The 21,965-nt window shown below is 43.4% G+C and overlaps 2 protein-coding genes across 2 annotated transcripts in view; both read left to right on the plus strand.

Annotated features, from left to right (window-relative positions):
- Positions 1-21,965, plus strand: part of LOC144697342 (uncharacterized) — a 427,355-nt gene that overhangs the window by 390,302 nt on the left and 15,088 nt on the right. The window lies entirely within an intron of this gene.
- On the plus strand, positions 2,015-8,462 carry LOC144697017 (uncharacterized). Its single transcript, XM_078568773.1, has 3 exons — positions 2,015-2,465; positions 3,649-3,767; positions 7,164-8,462. Exon 3 carries the CDS (start codon positions 7,281-7,283, stop codon positions 8,325-8,327), a length of 1,047 nt encoding a protein of 348 aa, XP_078424899.1. The 5' UTR covers positions 2,015-2,465; positions 3,649-3,767; positions 7,164-7,280; the 3' UTR covers positions 8,328-8,462.

Below are 21,965 nucleotides of genomic sequence, written 5' to 3' on the forward strand. Positions count from 1 at the left end.
TCTGAAGGGAAACATTTCTCCAATTTGATCCCTAAACAAAATTCATTATTTTCTAAATCATCGAGGTGTGACCCAAATCAAATTAGAGCCATCCTAGTGATAGATAACCTCATCATGTAGAACGACTGAGTCCTTACTTCTGCGAGGGATGAGGGAAAGTCTTTCCTATGGTGCACAGCCTCTTTGACCACAGTCACATCAGGGTCAGGGTCCTGACAAGTTTTTAACTCAGGTTTAGCTAGAGTCTGTTGTACCCATGCCAATGATGGAGTTTTGGGTGGAGATGCTTTCCTGGTGAGTCAGTCTGCCTGGCTATTACCATCACCCTCTTCACTAACTGCTGCTGCTGATGTACCTTCACCTTACAAATAGCAACTTGTCCTGGACACTTGCCAGCAATATCCCAAATCATTCGGAGATCAGATTGGTGGATGAGTGGTTTCCTCTCTGCTGTGGAGTAGCTGTGTTTTTTTTTTTGCTTGAGACTTCGGTTTTCACTGAGGGAGTTACAACTAAAGGAGCTTTCAGAAAAGATGGTGATTCTGTCATTAGTGGTTTGAAGGGCTGTGATCACAATAACCTCAGCTTTCTGGGCTAAACATTGTGCTGGGTATTTAATAAGGATACTACAGCTTTCATAGGGAATCAAAGATGTAGCAGGAGCCTAATACTTTCATAAAATACACATAAACCCTAGATGAGTTTAACAGTGATGTGGCTTTAAAAGGTCAGTTGGACACGGCCTCTTTCACCTGACAAGTATCTGGGGCCTTTCATACTGGAACATCCCAACCAATTGGTATCTGTGAGGTTGCAAAGTATTAATACCTTTGCTTTGTAACTCCATTATTCATTAGTCTATCACATCAGGAATAGTACCTTAATTTGGTGCTTAATTAATAATGTCAAAGAAGTCTATCAGGCATGTGTAATTGTTGAAATAAACTGTACTGGGTACTCTTGTGTGCTTAACTAACCAGTGAACCCCAAATAGAAGCAATCTACTGAAAATCTGCAATGAAAATGGAAGGTGCTGGGAAAATGCAGCAGGTCTGACAGCATCTGTGGAGCGAGAAACAGAGTTAATGTGGCTTCTTCAGACCGGAAGAGGGGCAGACATAGGACAGGATTTATGCTGTTGAAAAAAATGGGGTGAACAAAATAGAAGGTCAGGGATAGGTTAGAGGGTCTGACAGATTAAATGAAAAAGATGTCACGGAACAAAGGGCAATGGGAGTGTTATTGTTTGTAATAAAGAAACAAAACACAGTAAGTTTTAATGTCAGAACACAGGACAAAAGACTGTCCAGTTCTGTTTTGAAGAAGAGTCATATTGGACTCGAAACATTAACTCTGTTTCTCTCTCCACAGATACTGCCAGACCTGCTGAGTTTTTCCACACTTTCTGTTCTTAATTCAGTGAACCATTAATATCTGCTCTGTGCACAGGGGTGAGTGTGCCTGAGAAGTTTCCAACTGGAAAACCTTTTCCATTCACCTCTTGCATTACTACAGCAGATAGATATTGTTTTGACAGTGGCAACATGGCTGTGGAATTAAGTGGATAGATCTTCCAAAGAGCCAACACAGGCATGGTGGGCCAAATGGTTTCCATCTGTGCTGGATTATTCAGTAAAACAGCGAATATTCAGTATCAGGAGATACAGAGAGAAAGATAGAGAAACCAGAGACTGTGGGATTGAAACCAGGCGGAGTCAATACCTTCAGGGAGGGAGTGAGAGGGAAACCAATGGGAAAAGTTTTTAAATCTGTGTATTTCCACAGGAGAGCAGTTGTTTAAATCACTTTAAGAAATGGAACATAGCAGCGCACAGATTTGCAAGGATTTACATATTTTTTTTAAATTAATGTATCTAAATTGCGAAACAAGGTTATTTTCTACTCTGTGTTTGGATATTTCCATAGCTCTGCTGTTACCCAACATCCCCTGCGGGTGACTATGCTCTGTACACACTGGAGGACCCTAGTGCGCATGCGCAGCGATTATTTATTTGGAACATGCGCAGTCTCACTTTGCCAAGAGCAGTGCGAGGGAGAGGCTTTAGGTAATGGGTGAGAGCGGGCGGGGCGGAGGGAGAAATGGAGCCGGGCGGTTGGAGAGAAAAGCTTCATGAACGCCCGGTGTAGGCCTCAAGCCCCGAAGAAGACCGTGCAGGTCCCGCATATGCAGCTCCGGGGCTTTTCCCCGGATCCTGGCCCAGGTTAACGTCCGCCATCTTGTTTCAGCGGGAGCAGTGCGCATGCGGATCCATCTTGGTGACGTAACAGAGTGTGGGCGGAGCTTCAGGGTGCCGGTACCCAGGAGAGAATCAGTGCAGAAGAGGCCCTTCGGCTAATCGAGTCTGCACCGGCACGTGAGAAACACCTGACCTACCTACCTAATCCCATTTACCAGCATTTGGCCCATAGCCTTGAATGTCATGACGTGCCAAGTGCTTATCCAGGTACTTTTTAAACGATGTGAGGCAACCCGCCTCCACCACCCTCCCAGGCAGCGCATTCCAGACCCTCACCACCCTCTGGGTGAAAAAACTTTTCCTCATATCCCCCCTAAACCTCCTGCCTCACCTTGAACTTATGCCCCCTTGTGACTGACCCTTCAACTAAGGGGAACAGCTGCTCCCTATCCACCCTGTCCATGCCCCTCATAATCTTATACACCTCGATCAGGTCACCCCTCAGTCTTCTCTGCTCCAACGAAAACAACCCAAGTCGATCCAACCTCTCTTCATAACTTAAATGTTTCATCCCAGGCAACATCCTGGTGAACCTCCTCTGCACCCCCTCTAGTGCAATCACATCCTTCCTATAATGTGGCGACCAGAACTGCACACAGTACTCCAGCTGTGGCCTCACCAAGATTCTATACAACTCCAACATGACCTCCCTACTAAATCATTGATTTTGCACCCACTCTGCGCACAGGAGCTAATGACAGGCCGAGATTAGTGGATGGACAATATGCTGCAGGGTGCATGGGTGGCTATCTGAAGAACATAAAAATGAGAACATCAGAATTAGAGCAAGCCATTCAGCCCATTAAGTCTGCAACCCCACTTAAGATCATGGCTGATCAGCCTTGAAAATATTCAATGACCAGCCTCCACTGTTCACTGGGGAAGAGAATTCCAAAGACTGACAATCCTCAGACGGAAAGAAATTTCTCCCCCTCAGTGTTAAATGGGAGATCCTTTATTTTTGCACTGTGCCCCCTGGTTCTAGATTCCTTTATGAGGGAATACATCCTTTCAGCATCTACCCTGTCAAGCTACCTCAGAATCTTGCTTGTTTCAATAAAATCACCTCTCATTCTTTTAAACACCAATGAGTATAGCTCAACCTTTCCTCATAAGACAAACACACTCATTCCAGGAATCAGCCTAGCGAAACTTCTCTGCGCAGATCCAATGCACATATGTCCTTGCTTAAGTAATCCTGGGCAAGAGAGGGGGAGAGAATGTTTTGAGTTTCAATCCTGGACTGACAGTGATGGATTTTGGAAACTCCTTTTACAGGGGGTTAGAAGGGTAGGATTTACACACAGCAAGTGGAAATCAAGAGAAGTATTTGTTTCTTCTGAATGTCTAACCTCATCTGACACGTAACTTTTGTAATCTCCTTTTACAGGGTGTTAGAAGATTTGAAAACTGCCATATTTTGCTCTGACTCCAGTGCTTCTGATAGCTTTACAGCCGCAGGCTCCAGGAGGAGATTTTAAATTTGAAAACAGTGACATTGTTTCAAAGGTGAGTATTAACTGAACATTCACCTACAGCTTAGAGTTTCTAGTGCTGTGTTCTGGCTCCATGGCTCTGGGGCTGGGGTGGCTCCTTGACTGTGGATCTGAATCCATGTCCATCTATTGCTCTGTTTCACCTCTGCCTTCCCCAATCACCTCTCTGCCATTGTCTGCCTCTAATAATGCATTTCTTTTAACCATGTTTGGTATTTTCCTGTTATTTCTGCCAGATGTGTCTAAATGAGGTTTCCACTGCTGGCCATCCCCCGGCCATTCACTGCCGATTTATCAGCTTTATCTTCCCATGGTCTGGAATTGTTTTCCTGCATTAGAGATCATTTCTCTTCTGCTTCTGAGCTTATATTAACCATCAAACTCTGCTTCATTTTTATTCCTTGTAATTCGTTCTGCACATCCTGAAACATTAACTCTCTTTCTCTTTCTACAATTACTGCCTGACTTGCTGTGTGTTTTCAGCATTTTCTCTGTTTATTTCAGATTCCCAGCAGCTGCAATTTTTTGTTTTATTGCCGGTGTTGTTCACAGAATTGAGCTTAGAATCAGAGATGGATCAATTAAGAACTGATTTATATCAGGGTGGGTGTTCCTTCCAGAGGTTGGTCCCTGGCCTCGAGTGTAGGTCCTTTCTCCCTTTCTCATGCAATCCTAGAATGATTACAATACAGATGGAGGCTATTAGCCCATTGTTCCTTTGCTGGCTTTCTACAAGAGCAAATCAGCTAGTCCCACTCCCCTGCCCTTTCATTGCAGCCTAACTTTTTTCTCAGGTGCTTATCCAATTTTCTTATCAAAGCCTCTGCTGCATCAGCTTGAGCTGGAGTGGAAATGGAGGAGAAGCTGCTGGGTTTAACCCTGAGGACGATGGAACCCAGTCAGGCCCAGAAATTTCCAATGTAAAATTGTCAAGAGGTAGATTCTGGGGTGATCAGGTTGTTGAATGGACCCTGTCTGTCTGTACCATGTAAAATAGTGTTGTTTTAGGAACAAGTATTTCTCTAATGTTTTTAATCTATTTTACATATACATATTTTTAAATTTTATTCTTGGGATTTGTGTGTCACTAACAAGACCAGCAGCATATATTGCCAATCACCAGTTACATGTGGAGAAGATGATATTTGACCTTCTTGAACCACTGCAGTTTGTGTGGTGAAGGTGCTCCCACAATTCTGTTAGGTCAGGAGATACAGATTATTCACCCAGTGATGATGAACAGTGATATGTGTCCAATATACATATTTGTATTAATATTGTGCCTCTAAAGAGTGTCTCAAAGGAGGAAAGTGAGGTAGACAGCAGCAGAGATTTAAGGAGGAAATTCCAGAGCTTGGGGCCTAGTAACTGAAAGAACAGCCAACACTGATGGAGTGATTCAGATCAGGAATGTTCAAGTTACAGAGATCTTAAAGGTTGTGTGACTGGAAGAGATCACAGAGATAGGGATAATCACAGCCATGCAGGTAAACAAGGATGAGAATTTTAAAATTTAGCTGCTTCTTAACCCAGAACCTTTGTATCTCAGCGAGCACATGGGTGATGTGTGAGCAAGACTTGCTGCGAGTAAGCACACGGGCAAGATTACAGGGAGGTTGAATGTAGGAGGCTGGCCGGGAGTGTGTTAGGATAGTTAAGGCTAGAGGTAACAAAGGAATGGATGACGGTTTCAGCAGCAGATGAACTGAGACATAGAAATAGATGTTGCTGGTGATGATACAGACATGCGGTTTAAAACTCATCTTGGGGTGAAATATGACGCCATGGTTATGAACAGCCTCAGATTGTTGCCAGTGTTATGACATGGCAGATGCTGTGTACCAGGCAGACCAAATCCATGAGTCCATGAGGGAAACTTGGTCGCGCTATCACAATGGTTTTACAATTTGTATTTGTTACGAGATGTGTGCACTGAATTCAGAAGTAATAGGTCCAACAAGACCTTCAGCGATTTAAAAAAAAACATTAAAATAGTTTTTAACAAAATAAAAGATGTCAACACATACATTTACTTCAATTACTACTATAATAACTCCTAAAATTCCTAATTAACCTGACCCCCAGGTATACTCCCTTTAAAGCAACCATTCGCAATAAATTTCAGATTTAAAACAAACTCAGCAAGTCAACACAATACCCTGGACAGTGGAATTCCAAATGGCTTTCTCCAGCTTTTGTTGCAGTGATTCAAGAAGGCAGCTCACCACCACCTTCTCAAGGGCAATTAGGGATGGGCAATAAATGCTGGCCCATGCCAACATAGTCCATATCCCGTGAATGAATAAAGTAAACAAAACGTTTTATTGCATAGCAGACTTATGCACACATGCTGGAGGTATCATTAAGGCAATTTAACACACTCTGGTTAGATGTTACATGGCCTTCTCGCACATAACCTTTCATTCTCCTTTGGGTATGTTTCTCTCTTTTTAATATGTAAATTCTGTTGTTCCATATGTCTTTGAAACTGTATCTTCCTCATAACATAAAACTTTAATGTTGACAATATATTATCAGTAACCTTTGGGAAAAATATACACATTCCTTAGCTTTGCTTATCTGGCTACTTGTAAACAGACTAAAATCCTTTTGAAATCCAAATACCCCTTCATTTATCTAAAAATGCAAATGCCCTTCATTCCTTACGTGCTGAGCCAGCATCCATGTTTACTCATTAACATATCAAGCACCTAGCTTCTTTTGATGAATTAAAGTCTGCTTGACTACAAAATGTAATTAAATCACACACAGACCCAACTATACTTACCCCCATAAACCTACTTCACAATAACCCAAAAAAAATTGTGAAAATTAGATGTTAGTTACATGACACCGGAGTGAGGTTGAAGTCTGTGGCTGGGGAGTGGAGTTTGTAGTGGGGACTAAAGACAACGACTTTGGTTTTTCCAATATTTAAATGGGGGAAATATTTGCTCATCCAGTACTGGAGTTAGAACAAGTAAAGACGGTGTGTGACTTGGCGAAGAACCTGTAGGTGGTGGTGTTCACATACACCTGCTTCCCTGGTCCTTTCAGGTAAGGAGGTTGAGGGTTTAATGTTTCTGTCAAAGTCCTGGTCGAATTGTAGATATGTAAAATCCCTCTCCTTTGCCGCAGCCTCAGCACATCTTTCTCTTTCTCTCTCTCTCCCATCTCTCCTTTGCCATTGAGAGCAGTATCTTATGTACGTCCAGGCTGGATGACAGGTTCCCTTCCCTGAAGGACATCAGTGAACCAGTTGGGTTTTTTGATAATCCAGCAGTTTTCATGGTCACTTTTTCCTGGTGTCAACCCCACAAATTACCAGATTCATTCAGCTCAATTTCACGAACTCCCTTTGTGTTTTTCTGGGTTCTCTCTCACTCCCTTTTTTTCTGTTTTAAATCAGTTTCACCGGGTATTAGAAGTGGAGGACTTGAGGTCAGGAATTTCAAGCCAGACACCACATCAGGATCTGACAGAGTCGCCAAATTTATCGTAACTTGAATATCATCAGATTTTGAACATGGAAGGAAAAAGCACGGTTCACAGTGGGGAGAAACCGTACATGTGTTCTGTGTGTGGACGAGGTTTCAGCCGATCATCTGGCCTGTCGAGACACAAGCGCAGTCACACTGGCAAGAATCCGTGGAAATGTGGGGACTGTGGGAAGGCGTTCAGTTACCCTTCTGACCTGGAAACGCATCGGCGCAGCCACACTGGGGAGAGACCGTTCACCTGCCCTGAGTGTGGGAAGGGATTCACTCAGTCATCCAGCCTGCTGAAACACCAGCGAGATCACAATGGGGAGAGGCCGTTTACATGTTCTGAATGTGGGAAAGGATTCACTCAGTTATCCAATCTGTTAGGACACAAACGTGCTCACACTGGGGAGAGGCCATTCACCTGCTCAAAGTGTGGGAAGGGATTCACTCAGTCATCCCACCTAATGGCTCACCAGCGAGTTCACAATGGGGAGAGACCATTCACATGCTCCGAGTGTGGGAATGGATTCATTCAGTTATCTGACCTGCTGAAACACCAGCGAATTCACACTGGGGAGAGACCATTCACCTGCCCTGAGTGTGGGAAGGGATTCACTCAGTCATCCCACCTGCTCAAACATCTGCGAGTTCACACTGATGAGAGGCCTTTTCAATGTCTTCGCTGTGAGAAGTGCTTTAAAAGTTCTACCGAACTGATGTCCCACCAACGAGTTCACACTGACGAGAGACCATTCAAATGCCTGGATTGCGGGAAGTGCTTTAAAAGTTCCGGGGAACTGGTGACCCATCAACGAGTTCACACTGATGAGAGACCGTTCAGGTGCTCTCACTGTGGGACTGGGTTCAGGAAATCATCTCAACTCACTGTACACCAGCGAATTCACACTGGGGAGAAACCGCTCACCTGCTCCATGTGTGGGAAGGGATTCAATAATTCATCCAATCTGCTGAAACACCAGCGCATTCACACTGGGGACAGACCTTTCGCCTGCTCTGAGTGTGGAAAGGGATTCACTCAGTCATCCCACCTGCTGAGGCACCAGCAAGTTCACAAGAAATTACAGTGATTGGATTTTGCTGGTAATCACATTGAGGACTGAGTCATGTTCAGTTGGGTCTGTTTCTGCTGATGTTCGTAAACAACAGCCCAGCTATAGGGGATAATATTCTGGAAAGAAGTCAAATAAATCAGATTTGTGTTCAAAACAGTGTGTTGAATCTTCTTAATATCTCTAACACAAGTTAGTTCCTTTTCAAGAGCTCTCCTTCTCCCCAATCTCCTTCATCCTCACCTCCAACAAGAAGTGGAGCTGGAACTTCTTTGTCACTAAGATTGAAATAATCTGATTGTCTGCCTCTGCTGCTTTCCTCACTCCCACTAGCCCACTGGGCCAAACTGTCTCTAAAGTTCCCCTTTGCATGAGCACTGAACTTGAATCTTTCTCCAGTTTCTCTCCTATCTCCTGTCAATCCCTGTCGGAGCTCATCATGTACATGAGACCTGCCTTTTGCTTCTTTGACCCTATTCACATTAAACTGCTGACCATCCAACTTCTGCATGTTAGCTGATATCTCTGTCTCTGAAATTGACTGTCAGGTTTCCTGTTGTGGGAGAATCTAGAACTAGGCGGGGGTCACTGTTTAAAAATAAGGTGTCACTCATTTAAGACAGAAATGAGAATTTTTTTCTCTCAGGGTTGCGAGTCTTTGGAACTCTCTTCCTCAAAAGGTGGTGGAAGCTGAGTCTTTGACTATTTTTAACGCAGAGCTAGATCAATTCTTGATTAACAAAGGGGTGAAAGGTTATCAGGGGTAGGCAGGAATGTGGGGTTGAGGTTACATTCGGATCAGCCATGATCTTATTGATGACGGAGCAGGCTCGAGGGGCCAAGTGGCCTCCTCCTTCTCCTAATTCATATTGATCATCCTAAAAGAAAACCCTTGACCCACTGTCCTTGCAAACTACCAACTCATCTCCAACCTCCCTTTCCTCTCCTAAGTTCTTGAACTTGATGTCCCCCAAGGATCTATCCTTGGTCCCTCCTATTTCTCATCTACATGGTGTCACTAGGCGACATTATCCAAAAGCACCGTGTTAGTTTTCGCATGTACACTGACAACGCCCAGCTCTACCTCACCACCATCCCTCTCCATTCCTCCACTGTTAATAAATTATCAAACTGCTTATCCGACACCCAGTACTGGTTGAGCAGAAATTTCCTCCAATTAAAAATTGGGAAGACCAAAGCCATTGTCTTCAGTCACCACTACAAATTCTGTTCCCTAACTACCGAGTCCATCCCTCTCCCTGGGAACTGTCTGAGGTTGGACCACACTGTCCAAAATCTTGGTGTCAGATTTGATCCCAAGATGAGATTCTGACCATATATCCACACCATCACAATACCAGATATTTCAATATCCATAACATCGCCTGTCTCCACCCCACCCCAGCTCATCTGCTGTTAAAACCCATGCTCGTGTTACTTTTGGACTTGACAAATCTAATGCATTCCTGACCAGCCTCTCACATTCACCCCACCCCCACACGGAAACATGAGATCATCCAAAACTCTGCTGCCCGTGTGCTTTCTCACATCAAGTCCTGTTCACCCAGCACCCCCTATGCTCACTGACCTACATTGGCTCCTGGTCAAGCATTACCTCGATTTTAAAATTCACATCCTTGTTTTCAAATCCCTCCATGGCCATTTCCCTCCCTATCTCTGTAACCTCTAGTCACACACCCTCTGAGGTATCTGCTCTCTTCTTATCCTGGTCTCTTTAACATCCTTGATGTTAATGATTCCACAATTGGTGGCAGGGCCTAGGCAGGAAGCTCTGAAATTCCCTCCCTAAATTCTCCATCTCTCTCCTGATTGAAGATTTTTGTTCAAATGTGCCTCTCCAATCAATGTTTTGGCCATCCACCTTAATGTTGCTCTATGTGTCAACATTTTCTTTATGAATCTCTCCTGAAGCACCTTGGGATGTTTTACTGCATTAATCACATTATATAAATACAAGTTGTCACTGTTTCACGGCAGCCAGTTGAACAAAGTAAGATTCCACAAACATCAATCAGACCGAGTGACCAATTAGTCCAGTTTTTTTGGTGATGTTAGTTAAAACACGAATGTTGAACCCTCTGCACCAGGAGAACTCCCCTGTGGACAGTATGTGGAGCTGAAAGTTCTTGTGTTCATTTAGAACCTTTCACGTCCTCAGAACAGGGGGGGAGGTAGTGGTGCAGTTGTATTGTCACTGGTCTAGTAATCCAGAGACCCAGGGTAATGCAGATGATGGAATTTGAATTCAATACAAATCCCTGGAATTAAAAGTCTGATGATGACCATGAAACGTTCAGGGAAGGAAATCTACCGTCCTTGCCTGGTCTCTCCTATATGTGAATCCAGACCACAACAATGTGGTTGACTTTTAAATACCCTCTGATATGGCCTAGCAAGCCACTCAGTTGTATCAAAACTGCTAAAAACAATTCAGCGCTGTGGATGTACCTGCACCACATGGACAGCGGTTTGTGAAAGCAGCTCACCATCACCTTCTCAAGGGTAATTAAGGATAGGCAATAAATGCTGGCCTCACCAGCAATGCCCACATCCCAGGAATGAATTAAAAATGCACTCATTATCATGATCATAACATATTAATAATCGGAATTCTATTACATCATTGCTCAGGTTCCTGTTATATGAATGATCAGAGTCCAATTACTTTAAGATTCAGGATCCAAACACATAATAATCAGGATAATATTATATTAATAGTCTGGTGCCTATTGCATCAACAACCAGGATCTTTTTGTATAAATAATCAGTATCCTATTACATTAATAATCAGGCTTCCATTACATTAACAATCAGCAGTTTATTGCTTCAGTAATCAGGAAATGGCTGAAATTATCCAGAAGTTAATGCATTAATAATCAGAATTATTTCATTGATGATATAAAGATAGGTAGGAAAGCACATTGTGAAGAGGATGTAAGGAGGCTACAAAGGGACATAGATGGGTTAAATGAGTGGGCAAACATCTGGCAAATGGGGTATAATGTGGGAAAATGAAATTGACCATTTTGGCAGGAAGAATGAAAAGAAGCATATTCAGAATCCCAGAATGACACAGTGCAGAAGAGGCCCTTCGGCCCATCGAGTCTGCACCGACACGTGAGAAACACCTGACCTACCTACCTAATCCCATTTACCAGCACTTGGCCCATAACCTTGAATGTTATGACGTGCCAAGTGCTCATCCAGGTACTTTTTAAAAGATGTGAGGCAACCAACCTCCACCACCCTCCCAGGTGGATCATTCCAGACCGTCACCACCCTCTGAGTAAAAAATTTTTTCCTCACATCCCCCCTAAACCTCCTGCCCCTCACCTTGAACTTATGTCCCCTCGTGACTGACCCTGCAACTAGGGGGAACAACTGTCCCCTATCCACCCTGTCCATGCCCCTCATAATCTTGTACATCTCAATCAGGTCACCCCACAGTCTTCTCTGCTCCAACGAAAACAACCCAAGTCTATCCAACCTCTCTTCATAACTTAAATGTTTCATCCCAGGCAACATCCTGGTGAATCTCCTCTGCACATTCTTCAGTGCAATCACTCCTTCCTAGAATGTGGTGACCAGAACTGCACACAGTACTCCAGCTGTGGCCTCACCAAAGTTCTATACAACTTCAACATGACCTCCCTACTTTTGTAATCTATGCCTGGATTTATAAAGGCAAGTGTCCCATATGCCTTTTTCACCACCCCACTAACATGCCCCTCCGCCTTCAGAGATCTATGGGCACACACGCCAAGGTTCCTTTGTTCCTCAGAACTTCCAATATCATGCCATTTATCGAATACTTCCTTGTCAAATTACTCCTTCCAAAGTGTATCACACTTTTCAGCATTAAATTTCATCTGCCACTTATCTGCCCATTTGACCATCCCGTCTATATCTTCCTGTAGCCCAAGACACTCAACCTCACTGTTAACCACCGGCCAATCTTTGTGTCATCTGCAAACTTACTAATCCTACCCCCCACATAGTCATCTATGTCGTTTATACAAATGGCGAATAATAGCGGACCCAGCACAGGTCCCTGTGGTAAGCCACTGGACACTGGCTTCCAGTCACTAAAGCATCCTTCTGTCATCACCCTCTGCCTCCTACAACTAAGCCAAGTTTGAATCCACCTTATCAAATTACCCTGAATCCCATGTGCATTTGCCTTCTTTATAAGCCTCCCATGTGGGACCTTGTCAAAGGCTTCGCTGAAATCCATATAAACTACTGCACGACCCTCATCTACACACCTGGTCACCACCTCAAAAAATTAAATCAAATTTGTTAGGCACGATTTCCCTCTGACAAAGGCATGCTGACTATCCCTGATCAAACCTTGCCTCTCTAAGTGGAGATAGATTCTATCCTTCAGAATTTTCGCCAATAGTTTCCCTTGGCATCATTCGTATCCAGAAATCTATCAATTTCTGTCTTGAACATGCTCTGTGACTGAGCTTCCACAGCCCTCTGGGATAGAGAATTCAAAAGGTTCACCCCCCTCTGAGTGAAGAAATTCCTCCTCCTGTCCTTTATTCTGAGATGGTGTCCCCTCGTTCTAGGCTCGTAAACCAGGGAAAACATATCATCCACATTTACCCTGTCATGCCCTGTAAGAATTTTGTAAGTTTCAATGAGATCACCTTTCATCCTTCAAAACTCTAGAGAATACGGGCCCGTTTTCTTCAATCTCTCCTCATAACACAATCCCACCATCCCAGGGATTAGTCTGGCGAGCCCTCATTTCACTCCCTCTCTGGCAAATACATCCTTCCCTGAATAAGGAGTCCAAAACTGTGCACAATATTCCAGATGTTCTCTCACCCAGGCTCCATACAATGGCAGCAAGACATGTTTACTCCTGTCCTCAGGGCCACCATACCATTTGCCTTCCTAATTTGTTGCTGCACCTGCATGCTAGCTTTTAGTGACTCATGAGCGAGGACACTCAGGTCCTTTGAACATCAACACTTCCCGGCCTCTCACCATTTAAGAAAAACCCTGCCTTTCTTTTTTTCTACCAAAGTGGATAACTTCACTCTTATTCACTTTATATTGCATGTTCTTGCCCAAGCATTGATCCTTGCAGTACCCCACTAGAAACAGCCTTCCATCCTGAGGATGATGCATTCATTCCTACCCATGGTTTCTGTCTGTTAACCAATTCACGATGCACAGCAGTATATTACCCTCAATCCCAAGTGCTCTAACTTTGTTCACTAGCTTCTTTTGTGGGACCTTATCAAAATCATTCTGAAAATCCAAATCATCCACGGGTTCTCCTTTATTTATACTACAAGTAACATCCTCAAAAAAACTCCAATACATTTGTCAAACGTGATTTTCCTTTCATAGACCCATGTTGACCCTGCCCGATCATATTATTATTTTCCAAATGTCCAATTATTACGTCCTTTATAATAGATTCTAACATTTTCCCTATTTCTGATTGTTATGGAACACCGGATGGTAAATGCTGAGCTGCTCATATCCCAGGGGGAGGCTTGAAACAGCTGCCACAACTGTTTTGCAATTTATATTTTATTTCGAGATGTGTGCCTTGAATTCAGTAGCAATAAGTCCACTGGGAGGTAAAGGCTTTTTTTTTAACAAAAGTAAATTAAACATTTGTTAATAAAAGAAAAGATTTTAAGCATAGGTCGACAAATTACTACTATGATAAATCCTACATTCCCTAATTAACCTGGCTCCCAGTTACACCTCCATTAAGGTAACAATAAAACAAATAGAATTAAACAGACCCAGGCAATACACACAATACCCTGGGCAGTGATATTCAAAGTGAATTTTCTTAGCTACATTTCCTGTAGACAACAACTTAATGCACAGAGGTTGGAGGCTTTTCACACTTGCATTACATATTAGAATGCCTTCTCCCTCACACATAACCTCATCTCCTTTATACATATTTCTCCCTTTTTAACATAAATTCCATTGTTCCAATTTGTCTTTGCAACTTTACTTTTCCCATAATATAAATCTTTCATACTAACAGTAACCTTTGGGAAAAATAAACACACTGTTTGGCTTAGTTTCTTTTAGCAAGGTGTAACGTCCTATCATCTCTTTGGAATTCAAACTACTCTCATTTACCTAAAAATGCAAATTTTTCTCACACCTCACATTCTAGAATTTCGGCCATGTTTACGTATTTAGCATTTCAAACCGAGTATCCCTTTAGATAACTCAAAGCCTCCAGACCAGCTGTCTCCAATTCAATTAAATCCACCCCCTACCCCAACACACACACACATCCACACAGAGAAACTAATCCAAACCCCACTATTAACTTACCTTTACAATACATCACAATAATATTCTGAAATTATTATATTTTCATGAAACTGATGTCAAACTAACAAGTCTGTAGTTCTCAGTTTCCTCTCTCCTTCCCTTCTTAAATAATGGAGTTATATTTGCTTCTTTCCAGTCTGCAGGAACCTTTCAAGAATCTATAGAATTGTTAAAAATTACCATCAATGCATCAACTATCTCTAGGATGCAGCTCATCTGGTCCAGGGGTTTATCAACCTTTAATCCAACTCATTTTTCAAGTACCACCTCTTATTAATACTAATTTATTCCAGTCCCTCATTTTCACTCATCCCTTGGTTCCCTCGTATTTCTGGGAGATTTTCTGTATCTTCCTCCATGAAGGCAGACAGAAAGTAATTGTTTAATTTCTCTGCCAGTTCCCTATTCTCCATCATAAATTCTCTTGTCTCTGCCTATAATTTGTCCTTTTCACATACCTAAAGAAGCTTTTACAGTCACTTTCATGTTACTCCCTAGCTTGCATCATATTCTCTTTTCCCATTCTTTGCTGGACTCTGAATTGTTCCCAATCCTTGGGGTAACCACTTTTCCTGGCAAATTTATAAACCACTTCCTTTGATTTAATGCAATCTTTAACCTTTGTTAGCCATGGTTAATTCACATTTCCTGTTGGGTTTTTGTGTCTTAGAGGAATGTATATTTCTTGTTATCCATGTCATACTTCTTCAAATACTAGCCATTGCCTGTCTACCATCAAATATTTTAATGTATTTCTCCAATCAACCATTGCCAAATTGCCCCTCATACCTTCATAATTTCCTTTGTTCAGATTTAGGACCCTAGTTGCAGAATGAGTGATATCACTTTCAAACTTAATGTAAAACTCTAACATCTTATTGCCACTATTTCCTAATGGCTGCTTTACAGCAAGGTTATTGATTAACCCGTTCTCATTACATAATATTTAATCTAAATTAGCACAATCCCTATTTAATTCCTCAATGTACTGCTCCACAAACTCATCTTGTACACACTCCAGGAAGACATCCTCCGCAGCATCAATGCTAATTAGGTTTACCCAGTCCATACATAAATTGAAGTTGCCCATTATTACTGTTTTACCATGCAACATGCAGCTTTAATATCCTGATTAATACCGTGCCCAACATTATCGCGACAGTTTGGTGGCCTGTGAACACCTCCCTCCAATGTCTGCTGTCCTTTGCTGTTTCTTAGCTGCACCCAAACTGATTCCTTCCTGATCCTTCTATCTAAGATCCTCTCTCACTAATGTACTGACCTTTCTCCTTCTTAGCGATGCTACCCAGCTCCTTTTCCCCTCCGCCTATCCTTCCAAAATGATGAATATCCCTGAATATTCAGTTCCCAGTGCAGGTCACCCTGTAACATCGTGTTCTGGGAAAGATGGGCATGGATTTGGGAGATGATAAGGACTTTGGAGAGTCCTTTGGGGAGGAAAAGCTGGCAAGAGATGGGGTGGTAGTTTGCAAGGACAGTGGGGTTAATGGTAGTTTGTTTGAGGAGGGGGTGATGATGGCAGATTTGAAGGGCAGAGGGACAGGAACTGAAGGGAGAGAACCATTAGCAATGTTCACAATGGGAAAATTGGGTGATCGGCAGTTTAGTGGGAATATGGTCGATGGACCAGGAGGTGGGTCTCATGGACAAGATGAGCTCTAAGAGGGCATGAGGGTAGATAGGAAAGGAACTAAAGAAACTTTAGAGACAATTTGGCCCGGAAGGGAGGGAAGCAGCAGGGGCAGCTGATTGGATCTTAGTGACAAAGAAGCTCCATGAACTCCTCTCACTTCTTGTTGGAGATGAGGATGGAGGAGACAGGGGAGAAGGAGAGCACTTCAAAAGGAACTAGCTCATGATAGCGATATTGAGAAGATTCAACACACTGTATTTAAAACAAAGCTGATTTATTTGACGTTTATCCACAATATTAACATCTATAATTGGGCTGGAGTTTATTAACATCAGCAGAAACAGGTCACAATGGAGATGGTTCAGTCGTGTTGTGATTAACAGCAAAATACAATCAGCGTAGTTTGTGAACTCACTAGTATCTCAGCAGGTGGGATAAATATGCATTTCCCTTTCCATGTTCAGAGCAGGTGAACGCCCTCTCCCCAGTGAATTCGCTGGTGTACAGTGTACAGTGAATTGATCGCCTGAACCCAGTCCCACAGTGAGAGGCCGTCAGCGTGAATATGACCAACAGTTCCCAGGAACTTTAATATCATTTCCCACAATCTGGCATTCAAAAGGTCTCTCCCTGGTGTGAACCTGCTGGTGTGGCAGCAGATACAATAAATTAATTAATCCCTTCCCACACTTGGAGCAGTGTCAACTGGCGTGTTTGCAGGTAGAATGAATGAATCTCCACAGTCTGTGCATTTAAAAGGCCTCGCCCCAGTGTGAACCCACCGGTGTCACAGCAGGGTGGATGACTGAGTTAATCCCTTGCCTCATTCAGAGCAGTTGAATGCCTGCTCCCAGTGTGAACTCACTGGTGTGCCAACAGGTTGGAAAACTGAGTGAATCCCTTCCCACACTCAGGGCAAGTGAATGGCTTCTCCCCTCTGTGAACTTGCTGGTGTCTGAGAAGGTGGGATGAGGTAGTGAATCCCTTGCCACACTCGAAGCAGGTGAATGGCCTCCCCTGAGTGTGAACACGCTGGTGTACCATAAGTTGAGATAATTGCCTGAACCCAGTTCCACAGTGAGAGGACCTGAACGGTCTCTCATCAGTGTGAACTCGCTGGTGTCTCAGAAGGTGGGATGACTGAGTGAATCCTTCCTGACACACACAGCAGGTGAAGGGTCTCTCCCTTGTGTGTCTGCACCGATGAGTTTCCAACGTAGATGGGGTAATGAATATCTTTCCACAGTCTTTACATGTCCATGGCTTCTCCCTGTTGTGACTGTGCTTGTGTCTCGACAGGCCAGATGATCGGCTGAAGACTTGTCCACACACAGAACACGTGTATGGTTTCTCTCCACTGTGAACGGTGCTTTGTCCTTCCATGTTCAAAATCCGATGATATTCAGGTTACAATAAATTGGCAACTACGTCAGACCCTGTTGTGATATTTTGTTTGAGTTTCCCGACTGCGAATCCTCCACTTCTAATACCCTGTGAAATTGATTAAAACATAGAAAAGGGAGCGAGAGAGAACCCACAAAACACAAGGGCAGGTTGTGAAATTGAACTGAATGAATCTGGTAATTTATGGGGTCGGCACAAGGGAAAAATAACCATGAAAACTGCCGAACTATCACAAAACCCAACTGGTTCACTAATGTCCTTCAGGGAAGGGAATCTGCCACACAGTCTGGGTCTACACATGACTCTAGTCTCTATGGAAGCAGAGAGGGAAAGAAATAGTCGCGGGGTGGAGGTGAGGGGGTGGGTGTAGCTCGAGAGAGAGAGATAAGTAGGGGAGGGTTGTGAGAGGCAGGGTGTGAAGGAGAGGAATTTTATATATCTACAACTCGATGAGAAATTTAACAGAACCTCCTAAATCCTCAACCTCCACCACCAAGAAGGACCTGGGTAACAGGTATATGCGAATATCATCACCTCCAATCTCTCCTCCAACTCACACACCATCCTGACTTGTCTGACATCTAGTACTGGATGAACATAAATTTCCTCCAATTAAATATTGGGAAGACTGAAACCAGTGTTGTCAATCCCCACTATTAACTCCACTCTCTAGCCACAGACTTCATCCCTCTCCCTGCCAACTGTCTGAGTCAGAACCAGACAGTTCACAGGTTCAATGTAATATCTGATCCCAAGTTGAGCTTCCAACCTATCTGGATCATCACCAACACCGCCAATTTACACCTCACTAACATCACCCGATTCTGCCCTGGTCTCAGCTCACCTGCTGAAACTCTCATCCATTTCTTTATTACCTCCAGTCTTGACTATCCAAACACACTCCCAGCTGGCCTCCCACATTCAATCTCCCCATAATGTTGAGGTCATCCAAAACTCTGCTGCCTGTGTGCTTACTCGCACCATCACCCCTGTCCAACAAAGGCTCCTGGTTGAGCATCTAATTTTACCATCAATCAGAGTAAACATGCAAGTCCCATGTGTCCAATGTCATTTACACGAGGTCAGCCCGCTGGATGGAACCTCGGGTACCCTGAGCTTGATCTCCGGTGTCTCCAGTCCCAACTGCCCCTAACATCAGACCGCTTCACTTTTACACCCTGTCGTGATCCAGCTCTGGCTCCTGACTCTTTGTCTTCTCTGCTGGGTTTTGGTAGAAAATGAAGAAACGACAGCTGGAATTTCTCTAATCTGTGATTTACAAGGACACATTCCCTGATTCCCAGCAGTTACTTCACTTCAGTAATTTTCTCATTAACACTAAACTATCTTGCCTATTATTAATTCTGTTATTTCTCATAGAATTACAATTATATGTATAAACATCACACATAATTTAATCTATTTTATTCCTCACTCTGGTTTAAGTTTCTAATGTGCTTAACAGCCAAACTCTGTCCTTTCCCTGAACTGATTAGAGTTTTCAATGAGTCGATTCTGTGGAATGGAATGTCTTATCAGTGTTTCCATGGTGACCTGTCTGCAGTGAAGAGCCTGTTTGAGTTTCTAACTCAGACTAAACTTCTCTATCCCATAATACATATTGTTTCAGGCATTCCAAGTCATTCAGTCCAGCTGGTGCTCTCCTTGTCCCTTTAAAGGTGGAGAACTGGGACATCCTGTCTGAAAACACATCCCACCCTGTCCATACTGAGAATTCCAGTGTGGATAATTCTCTCACATTGATCCCTGTGGAAAAATTGATCTACCTGTGTGCAGAAACAGATATTAGGGTTCACTGGTTAGTTAATCACAAAGAGTACCTGGTCGAGTTTGGTCCAATAATTCTACACATTTCACATACCCTAGTGATATTATTAATAAAGAGTCAAGTTAAGGGAGTATCTCCAGTGTGATAGTGCAGATGGATTGTGGAATTATAAAGCAAATACAATACTCTGTTGCAACCTCACAACTACTAATTGGCTGGGAAGTTGCAATAAGAAGAAGCCCGCATATTTGTAAGGTGGGAGAGGCTGTGTCCAGCAGATCCCCTCCCTCTGGGAGGGGCAGGGCCTTCCTGCGCCTGTGCATTACGACCCTTCTGATGGAGATAGGCCGTATTCACCCACACGGAGCATTCTGTGTAGAATGGTTCGTCATTCATATGTTATAGAACAGAGGGGAAACTCATGCATCATAATAATAGAAAAATAGAATAGTATAAAACAGTGAACGTTATCCACAAGGATTCCTCATCGGTGTTGGGCAAACTGAATATAGTAATTGGAAACAATTATTTTGATCTGAAGTTCAATACATTAATTTGTAATTTGAATTGTATTTCTTTCACTGTATTTCCCAAATTAGATTCACGGCCTCATATTTCTTTTTCCTCTGAGACCCTGAACTCTTGACAATGCAATAATGTTGGCCAGTGGTGACTGATTGGCAAGTGGACCAAGTCATTTCCCTCTTTCCAAGCCAATGTCTGTTAAAGATATAGAGATTGATACCCCCCTCATTTTGTATCTATTTCCAACATTTAGATGGACAATGTTTCACTTTTCTACCCTTTCAGTAGTTAATATAACATTCTTCATCTTCAGTAGGGAGTAAAATTCTGATGCCTTCAGCCTTTCAAATTCTCTTTGTCTTGTTCAAACCCACCAATAGCTCAGGACCTACGCAATCAGCTTGTACACAAACTAGTTAAAGACGGATTCCCTGACCCAGAGGCATTAAAAGAGCCATGGATGGAAAAACTGCTGGCTTATGCACAAAAGGTGTCTTGAGTTTCGGTATAATTTGGTTCCTAATTTTATTGATTTCCATCCCACCGCGCCCCTACCTCGACATCATCGCAAACGAGAATCACTATTCACTGGTTAGAACTTTCCATGTCGGGGAAGTTACCCAGCATTCCCCGCGATGGTGAATGTCCCCTAACCCCACCAAAGGAGATAAGTGCGCATGCGCGGTACCGCCCAATGGTTAGAGCATGCATAGTGATGGCTCTGGGACATATCTTGTCTGTCGTATCTCCAAACCAGTAAGAATGCGAAAACGCGGAGTGAGTGATGGAGTCAGCAGATAGATGGGGAGGGTTTCTAAACAACTGGTGAAGGCCTCAAAACCCGAAATCGAACCTGCAGTTCCCGCTTTTGCAGCTTCGGGTCTTCCAAGAAACAGGCCCAGATTTATGGCTACCATTATGGGTCAGCACGGAGCGGATGCGGTGTATTGGTGACGTAATGGGGTGGGCAGGTCTTCAGGCTCTCTGTTCCCAGCTGGGTCCTAGTGCCCGTCAATTACAGGTGGGCCCAGTTGATGTTTGCAGCCGAAAGGAGTCCAAGGGCCATGTTTATATTCAGTGGGAGAAGTTGCAGCCCCTGTATAGTCCCTGAAGGGGCTGCTTCTCCATTTTTGGGTACGCTTCATCCCCACAACTCTAACCTTTGGCTGCCCAGTCTGGAGGGGCTGGGTAAGTCAGAGGATCTTCAACTGGCCCTGCTCTTGGTTAAAAGATCCAGGATGGGTGGGGCATCTAGGAGGGGGGCGGGGGAGGTTACACTAGCTGTCGGCCTCTCTTTCACAGTCTCATCCATGCCCGGTAACCGTGGAGAGGGAGCATGCAGTATCCACTGCTTGATACTTTGCAGAACATCAGCAGAGTGTTTCATAGATACCGGGAATAATATTCTGTTTATTCAGAAAGGTTCTCTGAACTCTTGTTGGGACTTTGTTGCTGATTATCAGTTCTTTTAGTTTGATTGGCATGGATTGAGAATTGGTTGACAGACCGGAAACAGAGAGTGGGAATAAATGGGTCTTTCTCTGGGTGGCTGGTGGTGTACCGCAGGGATCAGTGCTTGGGCGCCAGCTATTCACGATATATATAAATGACTTGGATGAGGGAACCAAATGCAAATATTTTCAAGTTTGCTGATGACACCAAACTGGGCGGGGCTGTGAGTTGTGAGGAGAATGCAAGGAGGCTTCAGGACGATTTAGACAAGTTGTGCGTGTGGGCAAACACATGGCAGATGCATAACATGGATAAATGTGAAGTTATACGCTTCGGTGTGAAAAACAGAAAGGCAGAGTATTATTTAAGTGGTGATGTATTGGGAAATGTGGATGTACAAAGGTGTCCTTGTACACCAGTCAATGAAAGTAAATAGACAAGTGCAGCAAGCAATTACAAAGGCAATTGGTATGTTGGCCTTCAT

Source organism: Cetorhinus maximus, chromosome 23 (genome assembly GCF_964194155.1).
Source record: "Cetorhinus maximus chromosome 23, sCetMax3.hap1.1, whole genome shotgun sequence".
NCBI classification, from domain to species: domain Eukaryota; kingdom Metazoa; phylum Chordata; class Chondrichthyes; order Lamniformes; family Cetorhinidae; genus Cetorhinus; species Cetorhinus maximus.

Excerpts from the sequence above, each read along its gene's own strand:
- LOC144697017 (XM_078568773.1), top strand. The coding sequence starts at position 7,281 with ATGGAAGGAAAAAGCACGGTTCACAGTGGGGAGAAACCGTACATGTGT.